General features: G+C 47.0%; 1 protein-coding gene and 1 long non-coding RNA gene across 2 annotated transcripts in view; one reads left to right on the top strand and one right to left on the bottom strand.

Annotated features, from left to right (window-relative positions):
• Positions 1 to 287: 287 nt before the first annotated feature.
• LOC142775826 (uncharacterized) lies at positions 288 to 25,129 on the bottom strand. The gene is made up of 2 exons (XR_012887051.1): positions 24,990 to 25,129; positions 288 to 655 (listed from the first exon to the last, which is right to left on the bottom strand). It is a non-coding gene; the product is annotated as an uncharacterized LOC142775826 (long non-coding RNA).
• The window catches only part of Culd (CUB and LDLa domain), a 67,461-nt gene continuing 40,833 nt past the window's right edge, over positions 564 to 27,191 (top strand). Inside the window, exons 1-3 of the mRNA XM_037428386.2 lie at positions 564 to 696; positions 14,166 to 14,231; positions 25,050 to 25,293. Coding sequence (XP_037284283.2) covers positions 603 to 696; positions 14,166 to 14,231; positions 25,050 to 25,293 — 404 coding nt within the window. The 5' untranslated portion in view covers positions 564 to 602. The remainder of the gene's footprint in view (positions 697 to 14,165; positions 14,232 to 25,049; positions 25,294 to 27,191) is intronic.

Below are 27,191 nucleotides of genomic sequence, written 5' to 3'. Positions count from 1 at the left end.
TATTTAGTCAGACAGTATACAGACGCGCTTCTACATATGGTGTGCTATAACGGATGCTACCTATACTGCAAATGGCAAATTTACGCTCGATTTATCAGTGTCTCGATTAAGTCGTTTATGGCACAATTCTCTCCTAATAAGCCCGCATCAACTTGCTTGAATTCATCATAATAATCTCACCATGTAAGACATCAAATTCGTACACTTTGGAACTTACGTGCTTGCCTCGTCCACTTAAAAATGAAATAAAAACGCACTTCCATTAATTGTCAAATGTGGGAACTTCGTTTCCGAAGAAACCAATCTTCCTTTAATACAATCCTTCCTTTAATACAATCTGTCCTTCAATACAACTGGAACAGCTCATAATTAAGCCGTTCGCTCGAATGGCGTGGATCTCTTCAACCTCACTCTTACATTTTACTTACGCCTCTTATGTACCACATGGGATTGTAGTTGACGTACAATCCAATTTTCCTCCGATGCAGGATCGAGAGTGATGGCGCCCTTTGGGCGTGCCGAGAGTTGCGGCACGCCAGAAGGCTGCGGCCTGGAGGCGTCGAGGTCCTGCCCGGCTCCCTGAGCCCGGCGGTTGTCGCGCCATGCGGCAGCAAAACCAACGCTGGCGGTGGCCAGGATGGCCCAGCGGACCTTCCTGCGGGGTTCCGGGTGCCCGGCGGCTGTTAGCTCGGAAAGGTACGTGATATCAACGCATTCGGCATCTAACGGGTGCGAAAGGCAACGGACCCGTATACATGAAGCGCGCCTTCCGCTGCTCCTAACAAAAACTTGCAGGTACGCTGCCCATATGAGAAAAAGAGTACACCAGAGGAGGAAAAAAAAAGTGCAAGCACAGCCAGGAAATTTTTTACAAAAGGCAGCACTGCATTTTGCTTCTCTGTGCGCGTATCTTTCGCGATGTTTAGGTTGTGTGAATACAGTGATTTCCTGATCGATTACATATCTGACGCTTGCCGCCTCATATATGAACACGTATTGACCGCTTTGACGTCGAGTTTCACAGCAATAACTAAAACCTGCTTCTGCGCAACCTTTTGTTGAAGCAGAACACGCGATAAGATAATGACAGATAATGTGCGCTGAAGTATGGTACTGGCGTGACATCCATTCCGAAATATGGAACAAACAACATAACCAGCCGGCAATGCGTTCTGCTGCTAGTGTGGGGCCATGATTGATTGATTTCTGGGGTTTAACGTCCCAAAACCACTATATGATTATGAGAGACGCCGTAGTGGAGGGCTCCGGAAATTCAGACCACCTGGGGTTCTTTAACGTGCACCCAAATCTGAGTACACGGGCCTACAACAATAGTGTGGGGCCAGTTTAACCAATCCCTTGATTTCGTTTTTGTTTTTGATGCTCGGGAGAGTCTACCATTCGGTGTTGTCCGCCTCGGTGGAACAGTGGCTAGCGTGCTCGACTGCTGACCCAAAGGTCGCGAGTTCGATCCTGGCCGTGGCGGTCGCATCTTGATGGAGGCGAAATGGTAGAGACCCGTGTACTGTCCCATGTCAGTGCACGTTAAGGAACAACAGGTGGTCGGATTTTCTAAAGCCCCTACACTAAGGTATCACTCAATCATATACCGTGGTTTCGGGACGTAAAGCCCCATATGTTATTATTAACATGAACGCATGTTGCGAGATATAATCCCGGTTGCAATGGCTCCGTTTTCGATGGAGAAGAAAATGCTGCAGGCTCGTGTGCTCAGACTTGGGTGCACGTTAAAGAACCCCGGGTAATCAAGATTTCCGGAGCCCTCTACTACGGTGCCTCTCGTAATCATATAGTGGTTTTGGAACGTTAAACCCCACATATCTCTCTATTATTACCATTCCGCGTTATATTTTTCTACGCATCATTTGATAAACAACCCTATAGTCTAATTGCAAGTTCCCGCGTAAGGCCAATCGATTTTGTTTGGACCACTTTGGCTGCCAGAAAAATATACGGCGTCCTGATGAACAAGTATCCGTTTAGTTGTTTTTTGTAGTGGATAAGCAACTTGGGGTTTTAGGCTATCATCTCCCAAGGATAACCAAGAGCACGCGGACGTACAAAAACAAATGTGTCGTGTTTATATATATATATATATATATATATATATATATATATATATATATATATATATATATATATATATATATATATATATATATATATATATATATATATATATATATATATATATTTATATAACACGACACAGTCAGAATCGGTGTGCTTGTACCACTCGCATTGAACACCAAGAATTTCTGTAGAAGTGAACACGGCAAAAATATTCTCGCTGCGGTGATCAAACATCGCCAAAGCTCTCTGCTGAAGCTGCAAAAAATATTGGTGATCCTCGACACGTTCGAGCATCCGCCAAACATGTGCGGACATAAACGCACGATCCTCGACAGCCTTCCGGGTACAAGTTTCGTATTCTTCTCGTGGGGCGCGGTGAGATGGCGTACGCGTATGCACCTCGTCACGTGATTTCGTGGTGGCGAGTGCCCATTTTCGCCTTCGGGCAGACGGCGCCACGTATCGCGGCTCCCCCATTGGAATTTGTATATGCGTGATAACATATCCGCTGCACACGCGAACATGGCTCGTTCACGCTTGCACACGACTCAACCACGGCACGAAGACTTGCCCTCACGCTGACCTGAAGGAACTGCGCGCTTACATTTGGTCGCGTGTAGCTTGAAAAGTCATCCACGACTCATTTACATGCGCATCACGCTTAAATTTAAAGCTAAGCGTGATTAAAAGTTTTTTTGTGTGTGTGCAGGTCGCAACACCGCGCCCATGGCAGCTGTGTTCAGAAACTTCGAATTTACGTGCAGGTTTGAGTGTCGCGTTTCGACAGGGGTTGCTATGAGTCTCTGAAAAGCGAAAAAAAAAAAAGAAAAAGTTGCTTGAAACGAGGCTGATGGCGAGCGCTACAGCGTGCACTCAGCGTCTTATCAGCGGCTGCAGCGCGAGCTCCGGCTTTGCATATTTCACCGCATTATTTATAACCGCCACGGCCGTGCGAAGCCTCGGTATTTGTTTTCTTTGAATCATCGCTCATCTAACCGTCATATTAATCCACCTCGTGTAGGCGGTCCGGGCGCATAATTGGTGCGAAACCTCGTCGCTTCGACCCGCCCTCGCAATTTAGCCGACTTTGGCAGAGTTTTTTTTTTGTGTGTGTGTGTCTTCTCTCCCTCTCCCGTTTGTCGTCATTTTAATTTTGTGAAACTTGGTTTTACGCGTCAACGGAGAAAAACTTTTAGGAGAAAATGACTTTCTGGAGTTAATGACTACGTACTTCGGCGCTTCCAAGTGATTGATTAATTTTGTCGCTCTTTTATCTCTCAGTCGACTAACTATTAAAAAACTGAAAAAAAGTTGTACACTCGATCAATGGCGTGATTCTGCCACGTGCGTCTAAACAAAAGCACAGTCGATAAAGCTCACGAAAAAAAAAAAGAACGAACTCGTCACATATGTCACGACTCGTTCTAAAATAATAGTTTATTTTTCTCTTTCTATATTTCTTTTTTTGTTTACTTGTTGGCTAAGATTATGTCACTCATATAGTTTTAGAAAGGACTTCTCCGTAGTGTAGTGCGCAACTTCGTGTTCACGCGAAGTTTTGAAAACGTTTTCTGTCGCGTGGATTTGTTCTGTTGTTTTTTTTTTTTGCTTTTTGCTGAGTGATATTAAAAATCTAGCCCTTCAGTTTATCCTATTTTTCTCGCTTATCAGACTACGAGCGTCTCTCCTTACGCATCTCCAATATCTGAATGGCTTGTTAGCGATCTGCCTTTGTGCAGAATAACGTATACGTGACTGCATTTCCGTCGCAAGGTTAGTTATCTGTCAAGAAACTCTTTCAAACACATACGTTAATCTCGCCCCGCCGTAGTGGTGGTCTAGTGGCTAAGGTACTCGGCTGCTGACCCGCAGGTCGCGGGACCGAATCCAGGCTGCGGCGGCTGCATTTTTGATGGAGGCGAAAATGCTGTATAGGCCCGTGTGCTCAGATTCGGGTGCACGTTAAGGAACCCCAGGTGGTCTCTCATAATCATATGGTGGTTTTGGGACGTTAAAACCCACATGTCAATTGATCAATCCCGAATCTCGTTTGCACGCGTGTGTACATACCATAAATAAATGCAGCAAAATGACAATAATGAGCGAGAATAGTGATAATTAGGCGAATGTAGTCGCTCATATAACCGATCGCTACGGAGCATTAATTACTCGCAAGTATGCGGCAGAATATGTTGCTGCTTCAGTTAACATGTTTCCACGCAGTTAAAAAAACTAATTGGTGCGGAAGAATATCCGAACTGAAACAAGCCACCTCCCGGTCCATTTTGCTCCTGAATGCACACTAAAAGCGCTAAGCGCAACTACAGACAACTTGGAATTTTTTAAAACCTCCGCGTTAAATGGATTGTTTTTTTTTTATGAAGGCGGGCAAGAAAAAAAAAAAAGAAATGCGGGAACCTCAGTCGCGGAAAGCTTGACACAGCGGAGCGGGTCATTCCTCAAGTTTTCTGGTTATTGCCACTCACTTTGCATCTATCTTTTTTTCCCTCACTCTTTAGTTCTTGTTCTCTCTTTTTGATTTTGTTTCTGTCGATTTTTTTCTTTTTTTTGTCTTTTTATGCTATATATGTTTCTGTTTCGTCCTATGTACGTCTCTCTTGTTCTTTGCCTTTCTTTCCTTTATTCACATTTCTTCCCTTTATTCGTCTTTCTTTCTCCTAACAGGTGTTCGCCTCCCGTCCAGTGGCGTAAGTTCAGAAAAAATCACAAGGGGAACGAACACAAAGCAGACCATGGCGGCTGTTTTGTTTTCACAGAGAAAGCTGTTATGAGATCACAACTCGGGTCACGCGCGGCGCCGTAGTTGTCCGCCGCCGCCGCCGATGTCCATAACCACATCGCACGAAATTAGAAAAAAAAAACTCTAGTACAAATGACACAGTTGGGCTAGAACCTGAGATTGCTGGGTGCCAGCTTAGTATTCTACCACTGAGCCACGCCAGTGGTTCGTACTTGTTGGCAAACTTGCCTTAGGCAGGCTTGATGTCGAGAAAGCAATCGCGTTAATACGACTTTTGAAGCGTTTTAAAACAGCGAAAAACAACCAGTCGTCGCACAATGCGAATAGCGTAACGAGTGGGTCGTCCAATGCTCCAACCCATCACAAAAGCTTGTCCTTGTTCACCTCATTACCTGTGGCGCATACTCACTTCAAGCATAATTCCTCGTCGTCAGCCACTGCATGAACAATTTGCACAATGTCCCTTGTCAGTATTTAGCTTATATCACGCTTCTCAGAAGAATGGCGAAAAATAGCATAGCGAATGCCAGCCTACTACCGAAAAATGTTTATTATTAGTGCAGTAGTGGGTAAGTGAACTTGCAGCAGTTACCAATGAGTGTTTAGAAAACGCTCTGAAAGGCCGTTCTTCTAGCTTTCACTGCGACTGAGCTGCGCCTTCCGCGCAGGCCTAGTGGTTTTCAACATGGTTTGTGTCTTTATTCACATGCGAAATAAATCATTCTTTGAAACGAAAGAGAGAGAGAGAGAGAACAAGTTTATGCGCTATAGAGAGAACATGTTATTTAGAGAGAATAAGTTAAATGTGCTATACCTATAACTATCAAGTAATTCAAATATATGATGTTCTAAAAGTACATCTCAAGAGGGTACACTGGCAAGGGGTGTCCCCCCAGCATGAAAACAAGGGGAGTCCTAACCCCCCCCCCCTTAACCCCCCCTAAATTTACGCCAATGATCACGTCTGTCGGTTTACTTATTTTTAATGAACAAGCAGTGAGTGGAGGGATTTCCCAAATTTCTGTGGCACATACCTGTTCATGATGATTATACCTTTTTTTTTTCCTTATTCGCTGTTAAGAAAAAAAGTGTGTTGGGGGGAGACGACGACACAAATAACTATATTCAAGTACGGTTTAGAAGTGACTCGCCAAGCGAACTGCAAACGCACTCGCCATTAGTGCCTATCGCACACGTGTATACATGGCCTTCCAGAGGCGGCGTTCCCCAGTCTCGTCTGACGCCCCGACAATTGACATCGATTCAGTGGGCCGTGACGATCGAACGCAGAGGCCGATCCGTATGGTCCACTTAACGGGAGCGACAGGCTGCTCAGAATGCAGTTGACGCGAAGCACGAGAGGTAAACGGGTTTCCTTATGTTGTTTAACGCACAAAAGAAGGCACGCCAAGTGACACGCAGACAGAATCTCTGTGCTCGTGGACCTTCGAAAGCATGGCGCGCCTCTCTGTATAGCCTGGCTATCTGTCACGACAACGACGATTTTACTCATTACGGCAGCCGGCTTTCGCCGAGCCGTAGCCTCTGTATTACCATGGCTCTGAAGGTCCGAAGGAAAAAGAAAAGTTCTTTCATAAAGGGCAGGGAAGCCACCAGCTTTGGCATTAACTCCCCGAAATTTCTTATCTTTACGCCAGCGATGACTTAACGGGAAGGTTGTTATTTTTATCGCATATTTATTTCTCTTAGCAGCAACATTGAGCAAAGAGAAGAGGATAACTAAAGGAATCCACCGGTTTTTTTTTTTTTGTTACTGTTATCTACAAAAATATGAAGCAATGCGACAAATATAGCCTGAAAAACAGTGACGCAATGTCTCTTATATATGATTCTCAGGCTTGATTATCTATTCGATTCAAGCGCTTGTAAGGACAGCTTTGCTTTTGTAAAGCCGAGGCAATTTCTTTTTAATTTTATGGACATCATTTATACATGCAACATGTCCGTTCGTATAACGGAAGAAGCCAACAGCAGAGGTAACCAAATTAGGAGATTCGCGACTATATGGCATCTCGTGAAGGCGGACATTTAAATATTGGCAGTTTCTAATATCATTTCATTCTTTATCGTTCACAAAGGCACTTCCGTTAACAACAGAAATGCAACACAAATATCCAGTAAATTATCCCAGTGAAATTCCTCAAAACAATTTGCCTAAGCGAGATAATTCACTTCAACTTATTCCCACAAGGAATATACGGATCAACGTATCGCAATTTATATGCACGCGTATGTCGGAGAGCTTATTACCGAACCAGCTTGCTTTTCTATTGATTTGAATCTGACGGTTCCAGGAAATAGGAGGTTTAGTCTGCATGGCTTTTCAAATCCCAACGTCGATTTGGAGCAGATCAGGAACCATCAATATTATTAATAGAAACAGAGATAAAGATGTGATTTCGGGTCAGCCATCGCACATAGCGACTTTTCATGAAAGTTTAAGTGGTCTGCTCCGTGACTCCCAACCCCGTCTCTATCCAACAAAATAAAATAAAAAGGGAGGGGGTAACATCGTGTGGTTTTGTACGCACAAACCAAGGAAGCTCCGTGATGACACGTATGACGATGCCGCATGAGAGAAAAAAAAAGTAAGAAATAAAAATACGGCATGGGTCTCTCCTGACAAACACACGCGCGTGGCTGGCTGATCGATGGCCCGTAAAGCTATCAATCGTTTTTAGAAGAAACCGCTGCGTTGTAGTGTACCTATAGCAGAGCTGGGACTGCAAATAGAGTAGATAGGCTACGTGTAAGTGAAACACGTTTGAACATAAGTGCCGGATGAACGGAGTAACCGTGACAGCTTTGCTATTTGGCAGCCATAAGCACAATGTTCACAAAGTTGAGGAACAGACATATCTTGTAAATTAACTCCCGTTTAACTCAACCATAACAGAGAATCGCCATCGACCTCTGTCAGTTTATGGAACAAAGTCCTACACGCGTGTCGAGCTATGATGCGCTGAAAATCCAATTAATTGCGCTATTGTAAGGTGTTAACTAGAAACTAGAAATAGAAGTTACAGTGACGTTTCAGTCAGAACTTCGCCGGAAAACTGGTAATCCAAAAGTCAGGAGGGAACATTCCAGCGTCGACAATTTGTTGGGAGTCAGTTTTCCGTTATCGTCCACACCAGCATGGATGAGCGACAACAGCTGATACACTTGTTATTCGCGATCCAGCAAGAAGCTGCCGCGCTATTTGAAACGCGATTACTGCTCAGAATTATCAAGAATTTGGGGCACGAGCACGATATCTTCGCAAGAAGCCACAACATCAATATCAGATTGCAGAAAAAAACGTGTTTTTATTTGCGCAGTACCATTTAAAATCCTGGACACTCGTAAAGCGGAACGGCTCCAGGTGAATTAAGCTTTCGATTAACGGTCATCTTCCTTTAGAATCGCAACGTAATACTTATAACCTTATTATTACCGACATCGCGCTCCTAAATAAGGCAGACAGTAAACGAGTAAGTAGAGCATCCTCTTCTTCAGTTTACGACGCCCCTGCCGCATAGTTTTCTTCTCTATATATGGCATCCAGTTGGCCTAGTTCTTGCATCCCGGTCAATAAAATCAACCGCGCAATCAACCAGCGTACAGATTTAGTTAGGCGTCCACAACAGCCACAGTTGGGGGTCCACAGTCAAAACAGGCCCGCGCACAGGCTGCCCGACATTTCGAACGAAAAACTGCGTTCATGGAGGAGAACGTCCAACTAAAAAAAAAACTGCCCAATAACACAACGAGGCAAGGTCGCCACGAGAGTATATATTGACAGTTTGCACTCGTGCCGCGGCTTGTCTGTCACTTCGTGTGACACGTGTTTTTCGTTACTGCGTCGATTTCTTTAACGGGCCCGCGCGACGTATGCAATGTCACACCCGCGTTTACAACACGACACACATACGAAGCCAAGAAAAGTGCTTCAATATATTATTTATTTGCTTTTTTTCTGTTTTTATCAAGCTGTGAAATTTGTCGTAGATAAGGGTTAAAATAGCGTTAAAGAAAGAAAAAATTAAAAAAAAAAAACGGCACGTCTTTCGCATCCACCACTCACCGCCGCGAGTGAGGCTGGGATAACACGAGCTCCAAAGGCTGCAGGTTATAAACACACGCGCATAAAGATAAAAAAATAAGAAGAAGAAAAAGAAGACTGCCGATAAACGAAACTTCGGATAAACAGAACTCATTTTTCAGTCCATTCGAGTTCTACTCAAGCGGAGTCTACTGTATACATAAATATGTAAGAAAGTGTATACGAAAGGGGCGCCAAGCTGACGCGGTGTGGCTGTACGGGTCAATGCACGTTTCGTGCCGATATCATGCGCCACGGTTTCTCGCCGTCGCAATTCTCACCTTCCAACCCCTCCAAATCCCCGCTCCGCCATACTTCGGGGGCAGGAATTGCTCACGCGTGTCTGCTTTCATTTGCCGTTCCGTTAATTATCGAGAAACTGAAGCTTATTGCAGATCTTCTTGTAAATAAGTCCACAGTGAAGTAGAAACAAAAAGCTGTTATATTTTCTGTGGCCTCCTTGGCTTCACAGCATGCCGGCTTTATACGTTGGGTACCGTGTCAAGCATCTAGCTAGTGTAAAAAAAAGGAAAATTTAATCGCGCTGGTCATTTGTTTAGCGTTCAAGTGTTTTCTAGTTTGATCATCCTCTGGATAAGGATTAATTTTCACGGCGCTTAATGAATCGAGCTTTCATAATTAATTTCAGTCGCCGATATCGGCTGCTGATAATAGGTTCAAGCAATTCGATGCCCGCGCTGCACATTATATAGTCGAAGTATAATATGCTGAACGATAAAACAGTAGCGAATGCTTCGCCCACACATTATTGGCCCCTTTCCCGGGCCCGCGTTCGCGGGGCTTGTTCAGATTGGTTCGTGAAGAGGGACATGACGTCTGCCGCTATAACAGCACTTAAAATACTCGGTCTTTTTGACACGTTTAAGATATTCCTCCCTGACAGTCTTCGACGATCGCTTTCTTAAATTTCACTCAACAAAACGTCACAGTCATGCCGTCGTTTTTTTTTTCGAGGTCATGCTACTATTTAAAAGTCATGGCGAACTGCGGTTAGTATAATGTTACGGCAGAAGCTTACCAATCTGTCCCCATATCTCGTTTTGTTTGCCTTTTTGTATGAAAGAGCCAAAGCGTGCGCATGCCGCGTGGCGCGCCGCGTAGGAACTTATCGTGGCCAGCAATCGTTGTGCTGGCCATCAGCATGACCTCGCCAGCACCGAGACCAAAGAGTCTGAATAACGGTCCTTTGTTTCCTCGCGCCGCGAAACTGGCCCGATGACAGCGCCACGAGCTCTTCTCGCAGGCGCTTTTACCTCGCTCCGGAGCGAGCAGGCCTTGGGAAAGGCGCCGCATCACACTGGCTCCGGAGACTGTGGATGGCCTCGCGTGCATTGCGTAACCACGGCGGCCGTCGTGCCGCACGACAAACCGGCTGTGGAGCGATCGAACGACACACGCTTTCCTCAAAGAGAGCAGCCCCGCACAACAGGCACGCGTCGCGTCAAGCCAATAACGATGGCACACATGCTGCCGCTTACGCACGAAGCCGTGTTTGCCTTCTGCAGCCGACGGATATTGAAGCGTTGTCAGCCATAACAACGCTTCCCAGAATGCAACTATGTTAATAGCGCACCGAGTACGGGTTGATGGAGCCTCGGTATGAAGAATTCCGGGGCACCGCAGTATGGTGACGCAACCAGGGAACACCTGTACACGCAACTGCCTCCCGTGGCAGCACTGGAGGACTCATCGTTCAAACGCCGTCGGCGCTGGTTATTGCATCCTGGTCGGTATAGGCAATGCGTAGCCCTCTCTGTTTCCAGTGCTGTGTCACCGCAGTGCTTCGGTCTAGATCGCCGTCATTCTAGTCGATTTCTTGTTGCAAGCCTTCGTGGTCTTTTTTTTTTATTTCGTACATGCGTGTAAGTTTCCGTTATAATACATATGAGTCAAAACAAAAAAATTACAGGATTACCTAACGTCCGTATGATGAATGTGGCTGGCGCAGCTTCTTTCTCTCTCCGCAATTCAACATTTATTAGGGCTTCAGTGCAGCGCGTATCTTTATATGTATATCAAGAATATATTGACAATAAAAATAGCAGAGACAGCTAGAGACGAAAGAAACCGAACTGTGTGAAGGTAACCGATTTATTTGCCGGATAAAGCTTGGGAGAGCGCTCTGACATTCATCAAATAACGTTATAGCCGCGCCATCAGAGTTGTATCTAATCCTGTTGATGGCTGAAATGAATAAAAATAAAGTTATTAATATATCATTGTTATCTTCAGACAATTGCGCGCGTTATATTGTCCCGACCATCGTAACGACTTTTTGTCTCTGGCACACAGCCGAATGCTTCACTGGAAACGAGATAACGTGAAGTGGTTCTGCCCACATTCTTGCAAGCTTTCGGCACTTCAATGAGACAATGGCCAGTCTCCCTCGCGTATTTATGAACTTAATTGCAGCACAAAGGCAATGAATAAACGGCATTGTCAAAGCATGAAGTGTACACAAGTCTAGGCCAATTTTTTCCCTTTCTTCTTGCGCTGTGGCGTGCTGAAACAATGTTGTGCTCATGGTGCTCTCATCAGGTAAAAGTTGCCCGTCAAAGATGTGCTGCATCGAACTTTAGGCATATTACACTCATCTGGATGAGTACAGAGCCATGCCATGAAGCGAACTGTAGTTATACGTGCACGGTTAGTCGAGAAGAGCGTCTATCGTTATACGCCACACTGATCTCTAACAACAAAAACAAAAAATGCCGCCTCCAAGCAGGACAAAACCGCGTGTGAGATGTATACAAATCCTTTGCGGAGTTTGAAAATGCTAAACGCTCGTGCCAGTGTATAAAGTCTCCATTTGCCAGGAGGGGGAGCTCTCATGAATGTATATATTATAACTGAGGGGGAGGGGGTTAACTGTATTTAATCGTGCACTGCTGCTTGCCAAAAAAAGGTGGGACTGGGACCGTTGTTATATATCCGGTCCCTCCAGACCTTGTGTATAACGTTAACAAAACATTAAATATCAAAAGCAAAATATTCGGCACTCTTCACGAGTACATCAAAAACAGTGCCCTTGGAAGCCATTCATAAGAAACAGAAAGGGCAATTAAAGTAGAGCAAGAAAATGCATATGAAATTGTTACATTTAAGCGAAATTACAAATAGCGCCGAAATAATGCGGTTACGGGAAATGAAAGCGAACCAAAATGTGGCTTGGCAGAGGAGGGAGCCTAACCACGTCTCCTGCACTTCACGCATATGGTGCCATACCGATTACGCAACCGCAGCTGACTATCCACCTGTCCCCTTCCTAATATGTCTCATGCGAACGTGACCTTTAGCGAAAAGCCGGCGTGTCGTTCGTCGGCACCACAATACAAATTTGTGCTTTGTATATACTGCACGATGATCCTAATCAAGCGCGTACTAGTGCAGGCTGGAACGTTTATATTGTAAGTTGTGATCCCAGACAAAGTGCGAACATTGCTGTAATCTCGAAAATTCGGCGCCCCGCAAACTTTGCTGGAGGATGTACAGGGGGGACGGGGCGTCAAAAGTTGCCGGGCCACTATCTCATGTATTCCTATGGCAGCGTGGCCTGCAGGTACTTCTGATCCCCCCCCCCCCTTTACATCCGTGAGCTAAAGTATACGAACCGTGGCAGCGCATACCTATTCCATGTTTGTAAACAGTGGTAATCGCCCTCGACATACCGAGGCGCTTGTAGTGACGTCACGGCGCGGGAGGTCCCCCCGACGCACTGCGCTCGGAGGCAGCTTCGCAGCAGCCGTGCCGGTTGTCACCGGATCATAGAGGGCCGGAGCGAGCTTTGCGATGGGTGGAGCCCCTGCACAGCGACGTCACTACAAGCACTTTCGTATGTCGACGGCGCCTACCTCTGTTTACAAACATGGCATCGGTCTATGTCGAAATCACCGTCTGTGCCGTCCAGTGGCAAAGCGACTGCTGTCGAGAGCCTTGCTCTTACGGAATTTGTCAGAGAAATGCTCCCGACAGCACACAGCTGACTACTACATGTCGCCGACGGCAAAAGTATACGGACGGCAATGGTACGAGTATTTTTTGCTCGCGGGTTTGCATACGTTTGGTCTGTTTGCATTGCTATTGTTGAGTTAAAAATTGCCCGCAGCTTCCCTCGGGGGAACACTGAGGAGGATGCGGAGCATATAATTGGTTAACGGGGTGTTAAAGTGCGACTTACTTGGGTCGATGGCTAAATTGGTTAACGTGGTTGTAGGAGGGGGTGTTAAATGAGTGAACACGTACACACGTATGCGAAAGGGCGGCGCTGGTCGAAGGGACGTCGATCATTGTGTTTGTGGATTCGTTGGAATTCATTTCACCGCGACCTTGGACGTCGACGCGCCGTACAAACCAACCGACGAGCGGCAACTGAGCGAGCGAGCGCCGACCTTGAGTATATATACAGCTCGACGGCGCATGCACTGTCAGCTGTTGAATGTTCTCGAAGCGCGACGCCACATGCGCGTCCACTGGAGAATCAGGAGAATTGTAGATGTCGAACGCGGTGTGTAGAGGAGGAAGGGTGCACAGATGGTGGAGGAGTGAAGCGCGCGCGGTGTGTAGAGGAGGAAGGGATGCACAGATGGTGGAATAGTGGGCGACGGCGCGACGGCGCATGCGCGCGCGTCAGCTGTCGAATGTTCGAGAAGCGGTGCGGACGGCGCGGACGGCGCACTACAAGGCGCGAGTATAAGATGCTCCGCATCTAAAAGCACCTCCAAGCCTCGACAAAACTATGAACACGCGAAACACAGAGCTCCTGGTTAAGCCCCAGATGTGAACTAAGCCGTAGAGCAATGAAGGTGCCGAGGGACTTAGGCCGTCGCGAAAACTGCTTGAGCAGCAAAGAACAAAGCAACTTGGTTTTGTGTGCGCTTAATTGCAATGCACCGCACGCGTAATTCTAAAGGTTTATGACTAAATAACCTCAATCTAGTCTTGGTTTCTGTAAAGAAAGATCGACTTAACTCGCCCTTCTCGAGTCAGAACCGGAAGTACATGTACGTAGTTGAGTGACAATATAACATTAAATTAGTCCAATTAGTATTTATTAGCAAAACGCGTACGAATACAAAAAGCACAAATAATAAAGTACAACATCGCAAATAATGTTACGAAAATATGTACTTATTTCGCACTGAGTGAACCAATGAAGAAATGCGTAATCTTCTTTTCTCCATACAGGATGGTGGGCCATATTGATGGGTGTCGCCTTCTTTGGATGCCCATCCGCAGCAAAACCTGACGGTGGTAAGCGATACATTTCAATTTTATGACAACTGTATTACATGATCATTCGACTGGGAATCGGTATATATATATATATATATATATATATATATATATATATATATATATATATATATATATATATATATATTGTTGAGAAGCCGCTGAACACTGAAGTGGGTCAAATTCTCAAGTGTTCTCTAGTGGGTCTATCCAAAAAAGGACGCCGCTCGCGCTGGGAGTCCGTGCTTGGCCGTTACTGTCGCCATTGTGTAGACTCGCTGTCTGCCCGCTAATAAACGCCATAACAAATTGGTGGAGAGTGCTTCGATCCCCTTTGATGCCCTGGGAACTGCGTTCACGTACCCTGCAATCTACAATGTCCCACGACGCCTCTCAGCAAACGCCTCCTCCCATGCCACCCCCTTGTCCCGGTGTCCCCAGGATCCGAGATCCACCCATCTTCACGGGCGCCGATGGCACTGACGTGGAGGACTGGCTCGCCATTTACGAGCGCGTGAGCGTCCCCAACAAATGGGACGAGGACGGCAAGTTGACAAACTTGGTGTTCTACCTTGCGGGCGTTGCAAGCTTGTGGTACAACAACCACGCGTCCGATTTCGCAACCTGGTCCGATTTCAAGACCGCTATTACCAACGTTTTTGGCCGCCCTGCCGTTCGTAAGCTGCAAGCCGAGCAGCGCTTACGCGAACGCGCTCAGCAGGCCGGTGAATCATTCACCAGTTACATAGAAGATGTGCTGGACCTTTGCAAGAAATCCAACGACAGCATGTCCGAATCAGACAAGATCCGGAACGTCATGAAGGGCATTGACGATGATGCCTTCACGATGCTGCTTGCCAAAAACCCAGGCACAGTAGCTGAGGTCATCACGCTGTGCCAGAGCTACGAGGAGCTCCGCCGGCAGCGTTCGATGACCCGTCGCTCTACACCTCGAGATGCAGGGCTTGCAGGCTTGGAGGCGAGCTGTGATCAGGTGGCACTGCTGGCAGACCTCAAGTCCTTCATACGTGAGGAAATCGCGCGGCAGTTTTCTCTCCTGCCCTTTGCCCACCCACCGGCTGCTCAACAATCGGCCACTACCATTCGTCCACCCATCCGCCGAGCAATTGAGCAGGAAATAGCGGAGGTCATGCCGGCGTACCAACCACAACAGCTTCCGGCCCCTGCGCCCCCAAGTTACGCCCAAGTCGTCGCCAGGCCGCCTCCAGTCGTTCAACCGCCCGCCCCACTGACTTACGCCGAAGCTGCCGCACGACCTCCATCCTTTACAGCGGCTATGCCGGCTACGTATGTTGACGTGACCTCTCAGACTCAGCTCCAGCCCCCTCTTCAGCCTTTCCAGCCACAGTTCCGTCCATCGGCTCTTACGTCATGGACAAGACCTACCCCAGCGAACCGATGGCGCACACCCGACAACCGGCCCATCTGCTTTGCCTGCGGTTACGCCGGTCACGTAGCCCGTTATTGCCATCGTGTACAGCCGGCTCCAATTTCTTCGCCTATTGCTGGCCACCTCAGCCGTCCCTATCACGATGAACCACCGTCTATGCCACCGCCGTCTCGCCCAGGTCCATCTCCTCGAAGGTCGCCGTCTCCACGACGTCGTTCCCTGTCCCCCATGAGGCCAAGTTCGGCTACTCATGAGCGGGAAAACTAGTCGTCGTAGTCCCCGAGGCAAGGACTGCGATGCTATTGCGATGTGAAAGCCCTCAGAGCCACCCATCTAATGTCATCGACGTGCTTGTGGATGGTGTTCATGCGTCTGCTCTTATTGACACTGGAGCTGCAGTATCCGTTATGGACGAAAACTTTTGCCGCTTGCTTCGAAAAGTGACGATGCCGATTTCTGGGTTGTCCCTTCGTACTGCCGGTTCACATCGTATCCATCCTTCAGCAGAGTGCACAGCTCGCGTTGTCGTTCAGGACGTTCTGTACGTCGGCCAATTCATCATCATTCCTGCATGCTCTCATGACGTCATTCTGGGGTGGGATTTTCTTTCCCGCAATGACGCCGTCATTCATTGTGCCAATGCCGAAATTGAACTCTCACCCTTCTCGCATTTGACGCCGGAAGACAGTCCCTCAAACTTGAGTAAGATTCTCGTGAAAGACGACACATTAGTGCCTCCAAGCTCGGCGATGGGTGTACCTGTCTACTGCGCTGGACTCTCCGACACAATTGCGCTCGTTTCGCCATCCGACCGTGCTTGCCGAAGGAAAGGGTTGCTAGTACCTTTCGCGACCGTGCAAATCACCCAGAGCAACGCCGCTATTTTTGTGACCAACCCATCCCCGTACACTGTTACCTTGGTTCGAGGGGAATGTCTCGGCAGAGTGGAACCAGTGGATAACGCACAAGTCCTGGACGTACCTGATGACTCGCGTTGTCCCAGTTCGTGTACCGTCAGCGCTGTTTCCACTTATGATTCATCATCTCCTGATGTATTTGGCCCCTACATTGATGACAATCTTACGTCGGTACAGCGTTCCCAGCTTCTGGACCTGCTGCGAGAATATCATTCTTCTTTCGATGTCGGGCGAAGTTCTCTCGGTCGCACGTCTGCTGTTACACATCGTATCGACACTGGTGGCCATCCACCATTACGGCAACGTCCCTACCGCGTGTCGCCTGCTGAACGTCGGGAAATTAACGAGCAGGTTGATGATATGCTCAGACGTGACGTTATTCGGCCCTCGGACAGTCCCTGGGCGTCTCCTGTTGTTCTTGTCGCGAAGAAAGATGGTTCTGTGCGGTTCTGTGTGGACTACAGACGGCTCAATAAGATCACGCGCAAGGATGTTTACCCACTGCCGCGCATCGATGACGCAATCGACAGCCTTCATGGAGCCGAATTTTTTTCTTCTCTCGATCTGCGCTCGGGGTACTGGCAAGTACCCATGGCTGATGACGCTCGACCGAAGACTGCGTTCATCACACCCGACGGCTTGTACGAATTCAACGTCATGCCGTTTGGTCTATGTAATGCTCCTGCGACCTTTGAGCGCATGATGGACACCGTGCTGCGCAACTTGAAATGGCACACGTGCTTGTGTTACCTCGATGACGTTGTTGTGTTCGCCCCAGATTTCTCCACGCATCTCCAACGTCTGAAAGAAGTTTTCGCACGTGTGAGCAATGCCGGCTTGCAACTAAATCTGCAGAAGTGCCGCTTTGCAGCACGGCAACTAACCATCCTAGGGTACGTCGTGTCTAAGGATGGCATTCTTCCTGACCCAGCCAAGCTTCGGGCCGTGGCTGAATTCCCCAAACCTGCGTCCGTCAAAGAACTGCGTAGTTTCGTTGGCCTGTGCTCATACTTCCGACGCTTCATACGAAACTTTGCTACGATTATATCACCGCTGACGAAGCTCCTTGGAAGTAACGGGCCCCTCAATTCGTGGTCGTCTGAGTGCGACGACGCGTTCGCGAAGCTCCGCCATTTGCTGACGTCTCCTCCCATTCTACGCCACTACGACCCTACGGCCCCGACGGAGGTGCATACAGACGCCAGTGGTGTAGGCCTCGGCGCTGTCCTGGCGCAGCGCAAACCCGGATTCCCTGAATATGTCGTAGCATATGCAAGCCGTACGCTCACGAGAGCCGAGACAAACTATACCGTCACGGAGAAAGAGTGCCTGGCGATCGTCTGGGCCCTTACAAAGTTTCGACCTTATTTGTATGGTCGCCCATTCGATGTCGTCACCGACCATCATGCACTATGCTGGCTTTCATCATTGAAGGATCCCTCAGGCCGTCTCGCCCGTTGGGCTCTTCGCTTACAAGACTACGACATCCGCGCGTGCTTTACCGCAACGGACGCCAGCATGCTGACGCCGAAGCCCTCTCGCGCTCCCCTCTGCCTGAAGGTGATGTGCTCTGCTCAGTATCCTCGACTGCAGTTTCTGCCATTGATGTTGACATCATCGCTACCGAACAGCGAAAGGATAATTCGATCGGCCCGCTCATCGACTTGCTCGCTGATCCATCCACAACGCCATCCACGCGTGCCTTGCGTCGTCAAGCTCGCCATTTCGCCATCCGTGACGGCCTTCTACACCGACGCAATTACGACGCCGATGGCCGGCAGTGGTTACTCGTGATACCCCGCAGTCTGCGGTCAGAGATCTGTGAATCCTTCCACTCTGATCCGCAATGCGCGCACTCTGGGGTATTCAAAACCTACCGTCGCATTCGACAACGCTACTTCTGGCGCGGGATGTACCGCTACGTGCAGCAGTTCGTTCGCTCCTGCCTAGCTTGCCAACGCCGCAAACCGTCAGCACACATGTCGCCAGCCAGTCTTCAACCATTACCTTGCCCTGAGCGTCCGTTTGGGCGCATAGGTATCGATTTGTATGGCCCGCTTCCTCTGACGTCGGCTGGTAACCGCTGGGCCATCGTCGCCGTAGATCATTTAACGCGATACGCCGAAACCACCGCTATCCCTGCGGCTACAGCGCGTGATGTTGCGTCCTTCCTGCTGCACCGATTTATACTGCGCCATGGTCCACCTCAGGAGCTTCTCAGCGATCGAGGCCGTGTCTTCTTGTCAGAAGTCGTCGAAGCCATTCTCATGGAGTGCCATTCTGTCCACCGCAAAACAACTGCTTACCACCCGCAGACGAATGGCCTGACCGAACGCTTTAACCGCACCCTCGGCGACATGCTTTCGATGTACGTCGCCGCCAACCATACGAATTGGGATACTATACTGCCCTTTGTCACCTATGCCTACAACACCGCCCCTCAGAGCACAACCGGTTTTTCACCTTTCTTCTTGCTGTACGGAAGGCACCCGTCACACACCATCGACACTATACTCCCGTACACGCCGGATCCATCTGAGTGTGCACCTATTTCCGAGACAGCCAGGCTTGCTGAAGAGTGTCGCGAGCTGGCCAAGACATTTACGACGCATGAGCAAGAGCAGCAGAAGAGTATTCGTGATGGTTCCGCTGCTTCTGAACCCACGTTCCTTCCTGGTTCCCTTGTATGGCTCTCAATCCCGACCTCTGTAGCTGGCCTTTCTTCCAAACTACTCCCGAAATATGAAGGTCCCTATCGTGTGATCGAGCGCACATCTCCGGTCAACTATCTTATCGAGCCAATTGAACAATCTTCGGACATGCGCCGCCGCGGGCGCGACATAGTCAACGTGGAGCGCCTGAAGGCTTACTATGACCCACTCGTAGTGACAAGCTGCTAGGTCGCCAGGCGGCTCCCTCTTCGACCCCGGGGTGATTGTAGAGAAGCCGCTGAACACTGAAGTGGGTCAAATTCTCAAGTGTTCTCTAGTGGGTCTACCCAAAAAAGGACGCCGCTCGCGCTGGGAGTCCGTGCTTGGCCGTTACTGTCGCCATTGTGTAGACTCGCTGTCTGCCCGCTAATAAACGCCATAACAATATATATATATATATATATATATATATATATATATATATATATATATATATATATATATATATATATATATATATATATAATACTGAGGTCTAACAGAAAATAATGCCAAGTAATGTATAGGGGAAGTTATTAGAACCAATGTAGAGTAAATAAAAATAAAGAAAATATGGTGAAAAAATAACTGCTCACTGCAAGTTATAGCCCCTGATACCAAGAAAGGATGACCCTTTCAAATACTGGTGAGAACATGGAGCTGCTCTTTGTCTACATATCGTCAAAATTGCTTTGCGATACTTTCTCATCTTTGCCATTGAGGTGCTCAGAAAGCACCTGTTTTCAACTGCAGCAAACAGCGTAATATGAGGGTGAGAGAGCCAGAAGCCAGGTCATGTGAAACAACTTGTGTTTCTGCATGAAAATTTGTAGTCTTTCGGTAGCATTCACTCACCGCCTTCTGCTCGAAGACACGAGCAGATGTCTTTCTTTTATTTGTTCTTTCATTCAAAATCTCGCTATATGATATTTTGGCCACTATTCGGTACTATTCCTTTCGAATTCGATTCGAAATAAAATGTCTCTATTCGCACACCCCTACATGGATATTGAGGTAAAGCGAGATGAAGCGTGCCTTCACTGATAGGCTGTACACCATGCATTGTGCTTTAGCTTCGGCATTCTCGACGTTTACTGTCTTTTATTTATTATTAATAGTTCTCATTACTTTTTGTGATGGATGAAAACCGAAATTCTCGAAACAAGAAAAGAAAAACACTATAAGTCGGAGGAGGGACTTGGGTGCTGTTGGTATTTCTTCAATGAAGATTGAAAATTTCTGGCGCTGAGCCATGTCCCCTAATCTGAAGGAAAGCACTGTCCGATGTTGGTGCCCTTACTTTAATTTGAAATCGAATTTACTAACTTTGTAATTTGGGTGAAACTGACGTATATCGAGGGGCCGCTAACGGTGGCGGCTGTCAAACTGGGTAGTAATATTTCAACGACACAGAACCTTCGCACAGCCCTATTTCTTTATCAGTCGTACGTTACTACGGTGTTTCTCCGCTCTTAATTGGCCGTCGTTCCGCTGCCCTTGGCACAAATTCTGCTGCGTAAATAAGGTATACCAGTAATTTGTGCTCGCGGAGGAAGTTTAGTGACTATGGATCTGCACTGCTGAACACGAGGTCGCTGGTTATAGCTTTTTTTTTTTGCCCGTGCCGGTGACATTAAGAAGGCAGAGAAATGCAAAAATGATTGCGTGGCGTACACTGTACGCTCGTTTAAAGAATAAAAAAAAAACATATGGTCAAAATTCATCCGCAGTACCCTGCTATGACGTGCTTCGTAATCAGAGCATGGTTTTAACACCCTCCATCCCTCCTTCTCTCATTCCTTTCTTCTCTATTTTTCCCTCTCTTTACTCCAGCCGACCAGACATTTGTTTTCCGGTTAACCTCTTTGCATGTCGCCATCACATTTGTATCTCTCTGTCTTTAGTTACTATCTAATATAAGTGTTAGTTGATCTATCGGAAAGTAAGCATATATAGGCAACGTGATGGTAATAGAAAATTTGTGCGCTCATGAAACAAAGTCGTTTGACACAAAACACGTCCCAAATTTTCACGCTGCACGTGAGAATTGCCTACTTACAGAATGTACACAGTGTAGCCTAACGATGTCCGTTTGCAAATCGAACGAGGTTCAATCCCTCACGTCGCACTGGTCCTCATCCTCTGCACACACGCATGCGCAGACATATTGTCCTGCACAATTGTCTCTCATCCGCCTATAATTCGTCTTTGAGTAGTAGCCTATACGCGTTATCATCTCAACTACAGCATCTTCTTCATATCTTCTTTTATCTGTCACTGAAGCGGCATCTTAGCGCAGGGATCGCGAACGCGTCCTGTCTTACAAGGCACGAGTTTAACGCGCTCATCGATGCATAAGCGGACGGCTGAAGCATCACAAGCGACGTCCCCGTTCACCGAACGTTATATATATATGCACCCCTGCACACTGAACCGTCAAAAATTTGCCCTATACTTGATCTAATAGGTTCGTCGGTCGAGGTTTCCGAACAGGAAACGCGCAGAGTAGCGTGTCGGCGTTTCAAATAGTCTTTCAGTACACTGCCTTACGCGCCGTTGCATTATTTCACGGATCTCGTATCGAATTCATCAAGAATACCAGCTCACTGTCTGGAAACTAGGGATTTCGCGCGCGCAGCCGGCACTTCCTCCCTCAGGATGCGATTATAGGTTTCAGAGCGGCGGCCGCTCGTACACACGCTTCCGCTTTTTTCTAACAGGATTTAGCTGCGGAAGAGAAAAAAAAAAGGGCAGCGATGGCAGAAGCCGCTGTTTTAGTTCGCACAGAATTAGAATAGGAAATGGGCCGACCTTGCTCGTGTATCCGTTTATCGCTCGTTCGTTACTCTTGGACTTAGGTACGGCTCGCACGGACTTCAAGGAAGATTCCTATGTATACTTGTGTAGGTCATACTTTTCGCCGAAAAAGGCTCGATAATCGGGGCGTGCCTCAAACGTCCTCTTGTACAAAGAATTTGGCGCTGTCCTTGCGAGTGAACGCGGGCCCTGCATGTATGAATACGCGCATACAAACTACACCTTTTCTCACAATGCCAGGATTGTCGACAAGATGTTGCCGAGCTGCTGCGATCGATTTTTGTCATGTGTCATAGATAAACATGTATCACAATCGTCAACAGGTACGAGCCTAATGACCACCCAAGCATTCTCTACAGTTGGCTAACAAATAAAAGCTGAAACGTATCCCTCGTGAAACGTGCCCATACAGCTTTGCTGTCAGCCAGCCTTGCGTGACTCGGTACACCAGTGCTAATTTTTAGTATTTTTTTAGGTTTCTTCCATGGCACTAGTAGCAATACGCTGGGCCAAGTGGGATCATGCCTGAAGAGTTCGAATCGGTATATGCCTTCAGTAACTCAATTTCAACAAAAGAAAATATGACTAGTGAATTCGCATGCGTAATCACATAATATGCTCTAACAGACGAATCAGGGGCTCATTAATGTATGCAGTTATTCAGGTAAGTAAAGTTTAGAGAGGCTGGAGGTTAAAGGTTTGTTTCAGTCTGTATGTGTCAGACTCCCTCTATACTTCTGAAGGCGGCTCGTTATACCGCCATCTTAACCATGTACGGGCCCAGGCCTTTTAGCACGCTTAGAGACTCTCGTGGCAATCTCATACGATAAAATGTACGAAATAAAGGCTCATAGATGTGCAGCGGTAATTTTTTATCCGACAAGCACACGGAGGCGAGCGGGTCGCAAGGACCAATCGTGACGAGGGCATCATTAAAAGCCGCCAGGATCCAAACAATGTCTTGAAAGGTATGGCGACTAAGGTCTGCTTCTCAAGAGTTTACGTGCATGTAAGGTGGGTTCCGATGGGGAAAAAAAGACGGAAACAGCGTCAGTGGAATATATATATATATATATATATATATATATATATATATATATATATATATATATATATATATATATATACATACAAAGCTATAGCTGAGTAATGGCATGATCCTTCCTCCGCACGTATCGCATTTATATACAGGAGGCTCAGAAAGCAAGAAAATACGCAAAAACGACCGGCGAGTGCAAAGCCATCGAAACTGCAGGGACGTACGTATAGCGTTGTGCTTATGAGCATGATGTCGCGTGTTTGATCCAAGGCGCGACGGCTGCATTCCGATGACGGGGCCACACTGTGAAAACATTCGTTTCCGTGCTTACAGGGCGCACTATAGTGCACCCCAGGGCGGCTATTACACAGTGCACAACCGCGTGTTTCATAATCAGACTGTGGTATTTATCGCACGCAGAGTAGATAACAGAAGGCGTATGCTGCTACAGCTCGCAATGTCGAAGATGCATGAAAGAGTGAACGACTGTGGTATACCAAACACCGACTAAATTTCAAGGCCGAAGGGCTGCCGCAGTGACGTCAGAGGGTGGGGGCCCAGTTACGCCGCGAATGCGGCGGAAAGCCAGTGTTTCGTTCACGTTTTAGGAGAGCCAACGCTCCCGCTGTCGCAGCTGCTGCGGCTAGATTGGGCCGAATAAAAGATGTAGAAAAAAAGTGTGAACCTCCTAAAACGAGAACGAAACACCGGCTTTCTGTCTCGATTCGCGGCGTAACTGGGCCCCCACCCTCTGACGTCACTGCGGCAGCCCTTCGGCCTTGAAATTTAGTCGGTGTCGGGTATACTGTGTAACAAGTCATACAAATAAAGATAATGGTGCAGTATAGATATGATAAACGACCGAAACCTTACGACATATGCACTCAGAAACCGTCTTATTTACCCCGCTCGAAGAAAACACACGACTTGTGTTTTCATCGAGCAGCCGTGGCCATGCTCTGAATTGCATGGTAGTCTGCAGCAGAAGTATTGAAAGTTGGGCTATAGTTAATAAGGCAGCATTTTCGAGTAGAGCGTGCAGCAAAATGCTGCAGCAGTATCTTGTACAGTAAATAGAACTAATTAACTCGTGCATGTATATTACATCTGTCTCAATATGCGTACGAGAGTGGTACGTGAAACAAACGCACATTGATTGAGAGTGGTAAATAAAGAAATGCCAGTTGTTTCACTCACAGTATTCATACGGAAATTTCACTCTTCTATGAAGACTGTATTCGCTGCGTGCATACATTGCGCGCTATACTGCACGCCGCCCGATATTTAAGACTATGTAATCCCTGCCATTATAAGGTACGCAATGTCCCGTGCACATCCGCGCCACCGTCTTGTAGGACGCTTCACATCATTAAAGAAATCGAAACTAGAACTGATTTTTGTTTGTTTCTTCAGCCCGAAGATGAAACAAAGTAAATTGCCATCTCAATTAACGATTAAATCAATCCATTCAGGCATTTATATTGTGTAGTGTTGTTATTCAAGCTTTTACGTTAAGTTATAATAGCTGTTTATTGGATAAGCAGCATGCTACCGTTCGCTCATTGGAATCCGTAGTAATTTATCACACTTCATAAAAACATGCAGTCCGTACAATTACTAGTTTTTAGCAGTACACATTATATCAAATATTGCGAACGTATCTTACCCACTTGCATAAAATGTCCCATCAATGTTTAACCTATAAGTGAAAATTGGCAAGTACCTGTACTATAGTATATACAGGTCCTCGCTAAACGAACCCCACATGAGGTCCATATATTACCAGGAGCTCGATTCATCCCCAAGATTTGTTTCTTTACCTAAAGGTTGGGTGTGATGGGCAGCAAAAACTGTTTGATGCCAGGGTGTGTCCACAAAATATACGTCTTTCGAGGAACTTACCTTGAAATCACTGTTGGTGCGTGCTTGTCTGCAAGGCGCTGACCATTTCCTTGTGCGCAGATCTATGCAGGTGGATGAACGGGCGCAAGTACTACGTCGCTTTGGGTGAGACAGGCAGCATCAACGCCATTAACGTTACAACGGATGGCGCCGGTGCCAACTCGAGCAGTGGTGACCGCGACCCGAATCAACCGAGGATCCCGCAGCGGTGCAGCGTCGAACTCATCACTTGCCCGAGCTGCCACATCGTCGTTTCCATACTGTACATCAACATACCCACTTGTTCGAGCGATGGATCGTGCCAGTAAGTGCCATACGCGTACTCTGCGGCCAAACTATCGTGCACATGTGACGCCCTTCACACACGCGCGCCACCTACGCGCTGTGTCGCAGTATGGTTAATCGCGGCTCTGCAGCATAGTTAGATTTTTTTGTGCTTTTGAATAGCTGAAAAATCGCAAGATGAGCTGCTGCGACAACACATGAGCCATCCGCATACACAGCCATGCGAAGTTATGCATGGTGCCATGTATACTTCGCAGTGCTTAAAATTATGTAAAATACATAAGCACGTAAGTTACTTTAATAATGAGAACTAACAGACGATTCCCACTAGACAGACAGACAGACTTCTCACACACACAATTTAATAATGTACTTAACAAAGAAAACGAGCCCTTTAGTTTACACTTTCCTTCTTACATAAGTTACAGGGTTTTCGTACAGAAAATTTGCCCCACCGCAGTGGTCTAGTGGCTAAGGTACTCGTCTGCTGACCCGCAGGCCGCGCGACAGAATCCCGGCCTCGGCGGCTGCATTTTCTATGGAGGCGGAAATGTTGTAGGCCCATGTGCTCAGATTTGGGTGCACGTTAAAGAACCCCAGGTCGTCTAAATCTCCAGAGCCCTCCACTATGGCGTCTCTCATAATCATATGGTGGTTTTGGGACGTTAAACCCCACATATTAATCATCACCATACAAAGAATTTACTAGACTGACCTTTTATATTCGCACTCAAGAATTACCGCGTCCTCGCGCCGTCGTACAAATCGATTCTGCGTCCCATTAATCAAGTCATGTGTCAGAATTACAAAGTGCACACGCTCTTCATCATTCGATTGGCATGCATATGATCGAGATTAGAAATAAAATCGCGAAAAATTCATTTGCTTCAGTTCCGAACAGCCACTGAGCATCGCCGAGCTGAAATCATTTTTAATGGCTCATATATTCATCAGGATAACCGCTGGTCATTAATGGTAACTAACTGGATTCCCAGAGAAGGCAAGCGGGTTAGGGGGAGACAGAAGGTTAGGTGGGCAGATGAGATTAAGAAGTTTGCGGGTATAAATTGGCAGCAGCAAGCACAGGACCGGATTAACTGGCAGAACATGGGAGAGGCCTTTGTCCTGCACTGGACGTAGTCAGGCTGATGATGATGATGATGACGGTGATGATGATGACGATGATGATGATATTTATCAAAGGCATAGCAGCGTGTGACGGATACGCTGGCGTGATAAGTCACAGCGTCCGTCTGGCTGAAGTATAGCACTGCATTTCAAATAAAAGGCTTTAATGTACATCCATGCGTAATTATGGAAATCGCGCAGAATATTGTTGATAATGTTTTGGCAGCTTTTCATTGCATCAATACAGACAAAAATAAGTACGAAGTTACTATGCCTAAGGTATCTGGGTGTTAAGAAGTTTCAGGACTTTAATCATCTCCGTTTCTGCTGGAAAAAACAGTAATGATGTATATATACCTCTCGTCACTTGAAATTTCCCTGCACCAAATGACGTGATCGTCTCCACTAATTAAATTTTGGTCATAGAGAGTTGGTCTATATACACCCCCGCTATGCGGTATAGCAATAAAATGAAATCGACAGACCGCTGTCTCATATCCCGCCGTCGACAGCCCAATCGAAGAACATTGATAACAAGCATGCAGTTCATAACCGGTAGATATCGGGCGTGCAAAGAAACAAAAAAACAAAAGGCGCGCGTGATAAATCACAGTTATTGTTCGAGTAGAAGTAAGCCCCAAGGAGTACATTACCGACATTTCTTAAAAAGCAAGAAAGCAGAAACTTTCCTTGCAAATGTACATGTACAGGAAATGAGAGAACACTCGAATTCTCGTGCAATGAGAATTTTTTCCTCTGCTTATCTGCTTCTATGCCTCGACTATACTA

Source organism: Rhipicephalus microplus, chromosome X, assembly GCF_043290135.1.
Source record: "Rhipicephalus microplus isolate Deutch F79 chromosome X, USDA_Rmic, whole genome shotgun sequence".
In the NCBI taxonomy this organism is placed as follows: Eukaryota; Metazoa; Arthropoda; class Arachnida; order Ixodida; family Ixodidae; genus Rhipicephalus; species Rhipicephalus microplus.
The sequence above is the reverse complement of the archived record's forward strand: the minus strand, read 5'-3'. Positions and strand labels throughout refer to the sequence as shown.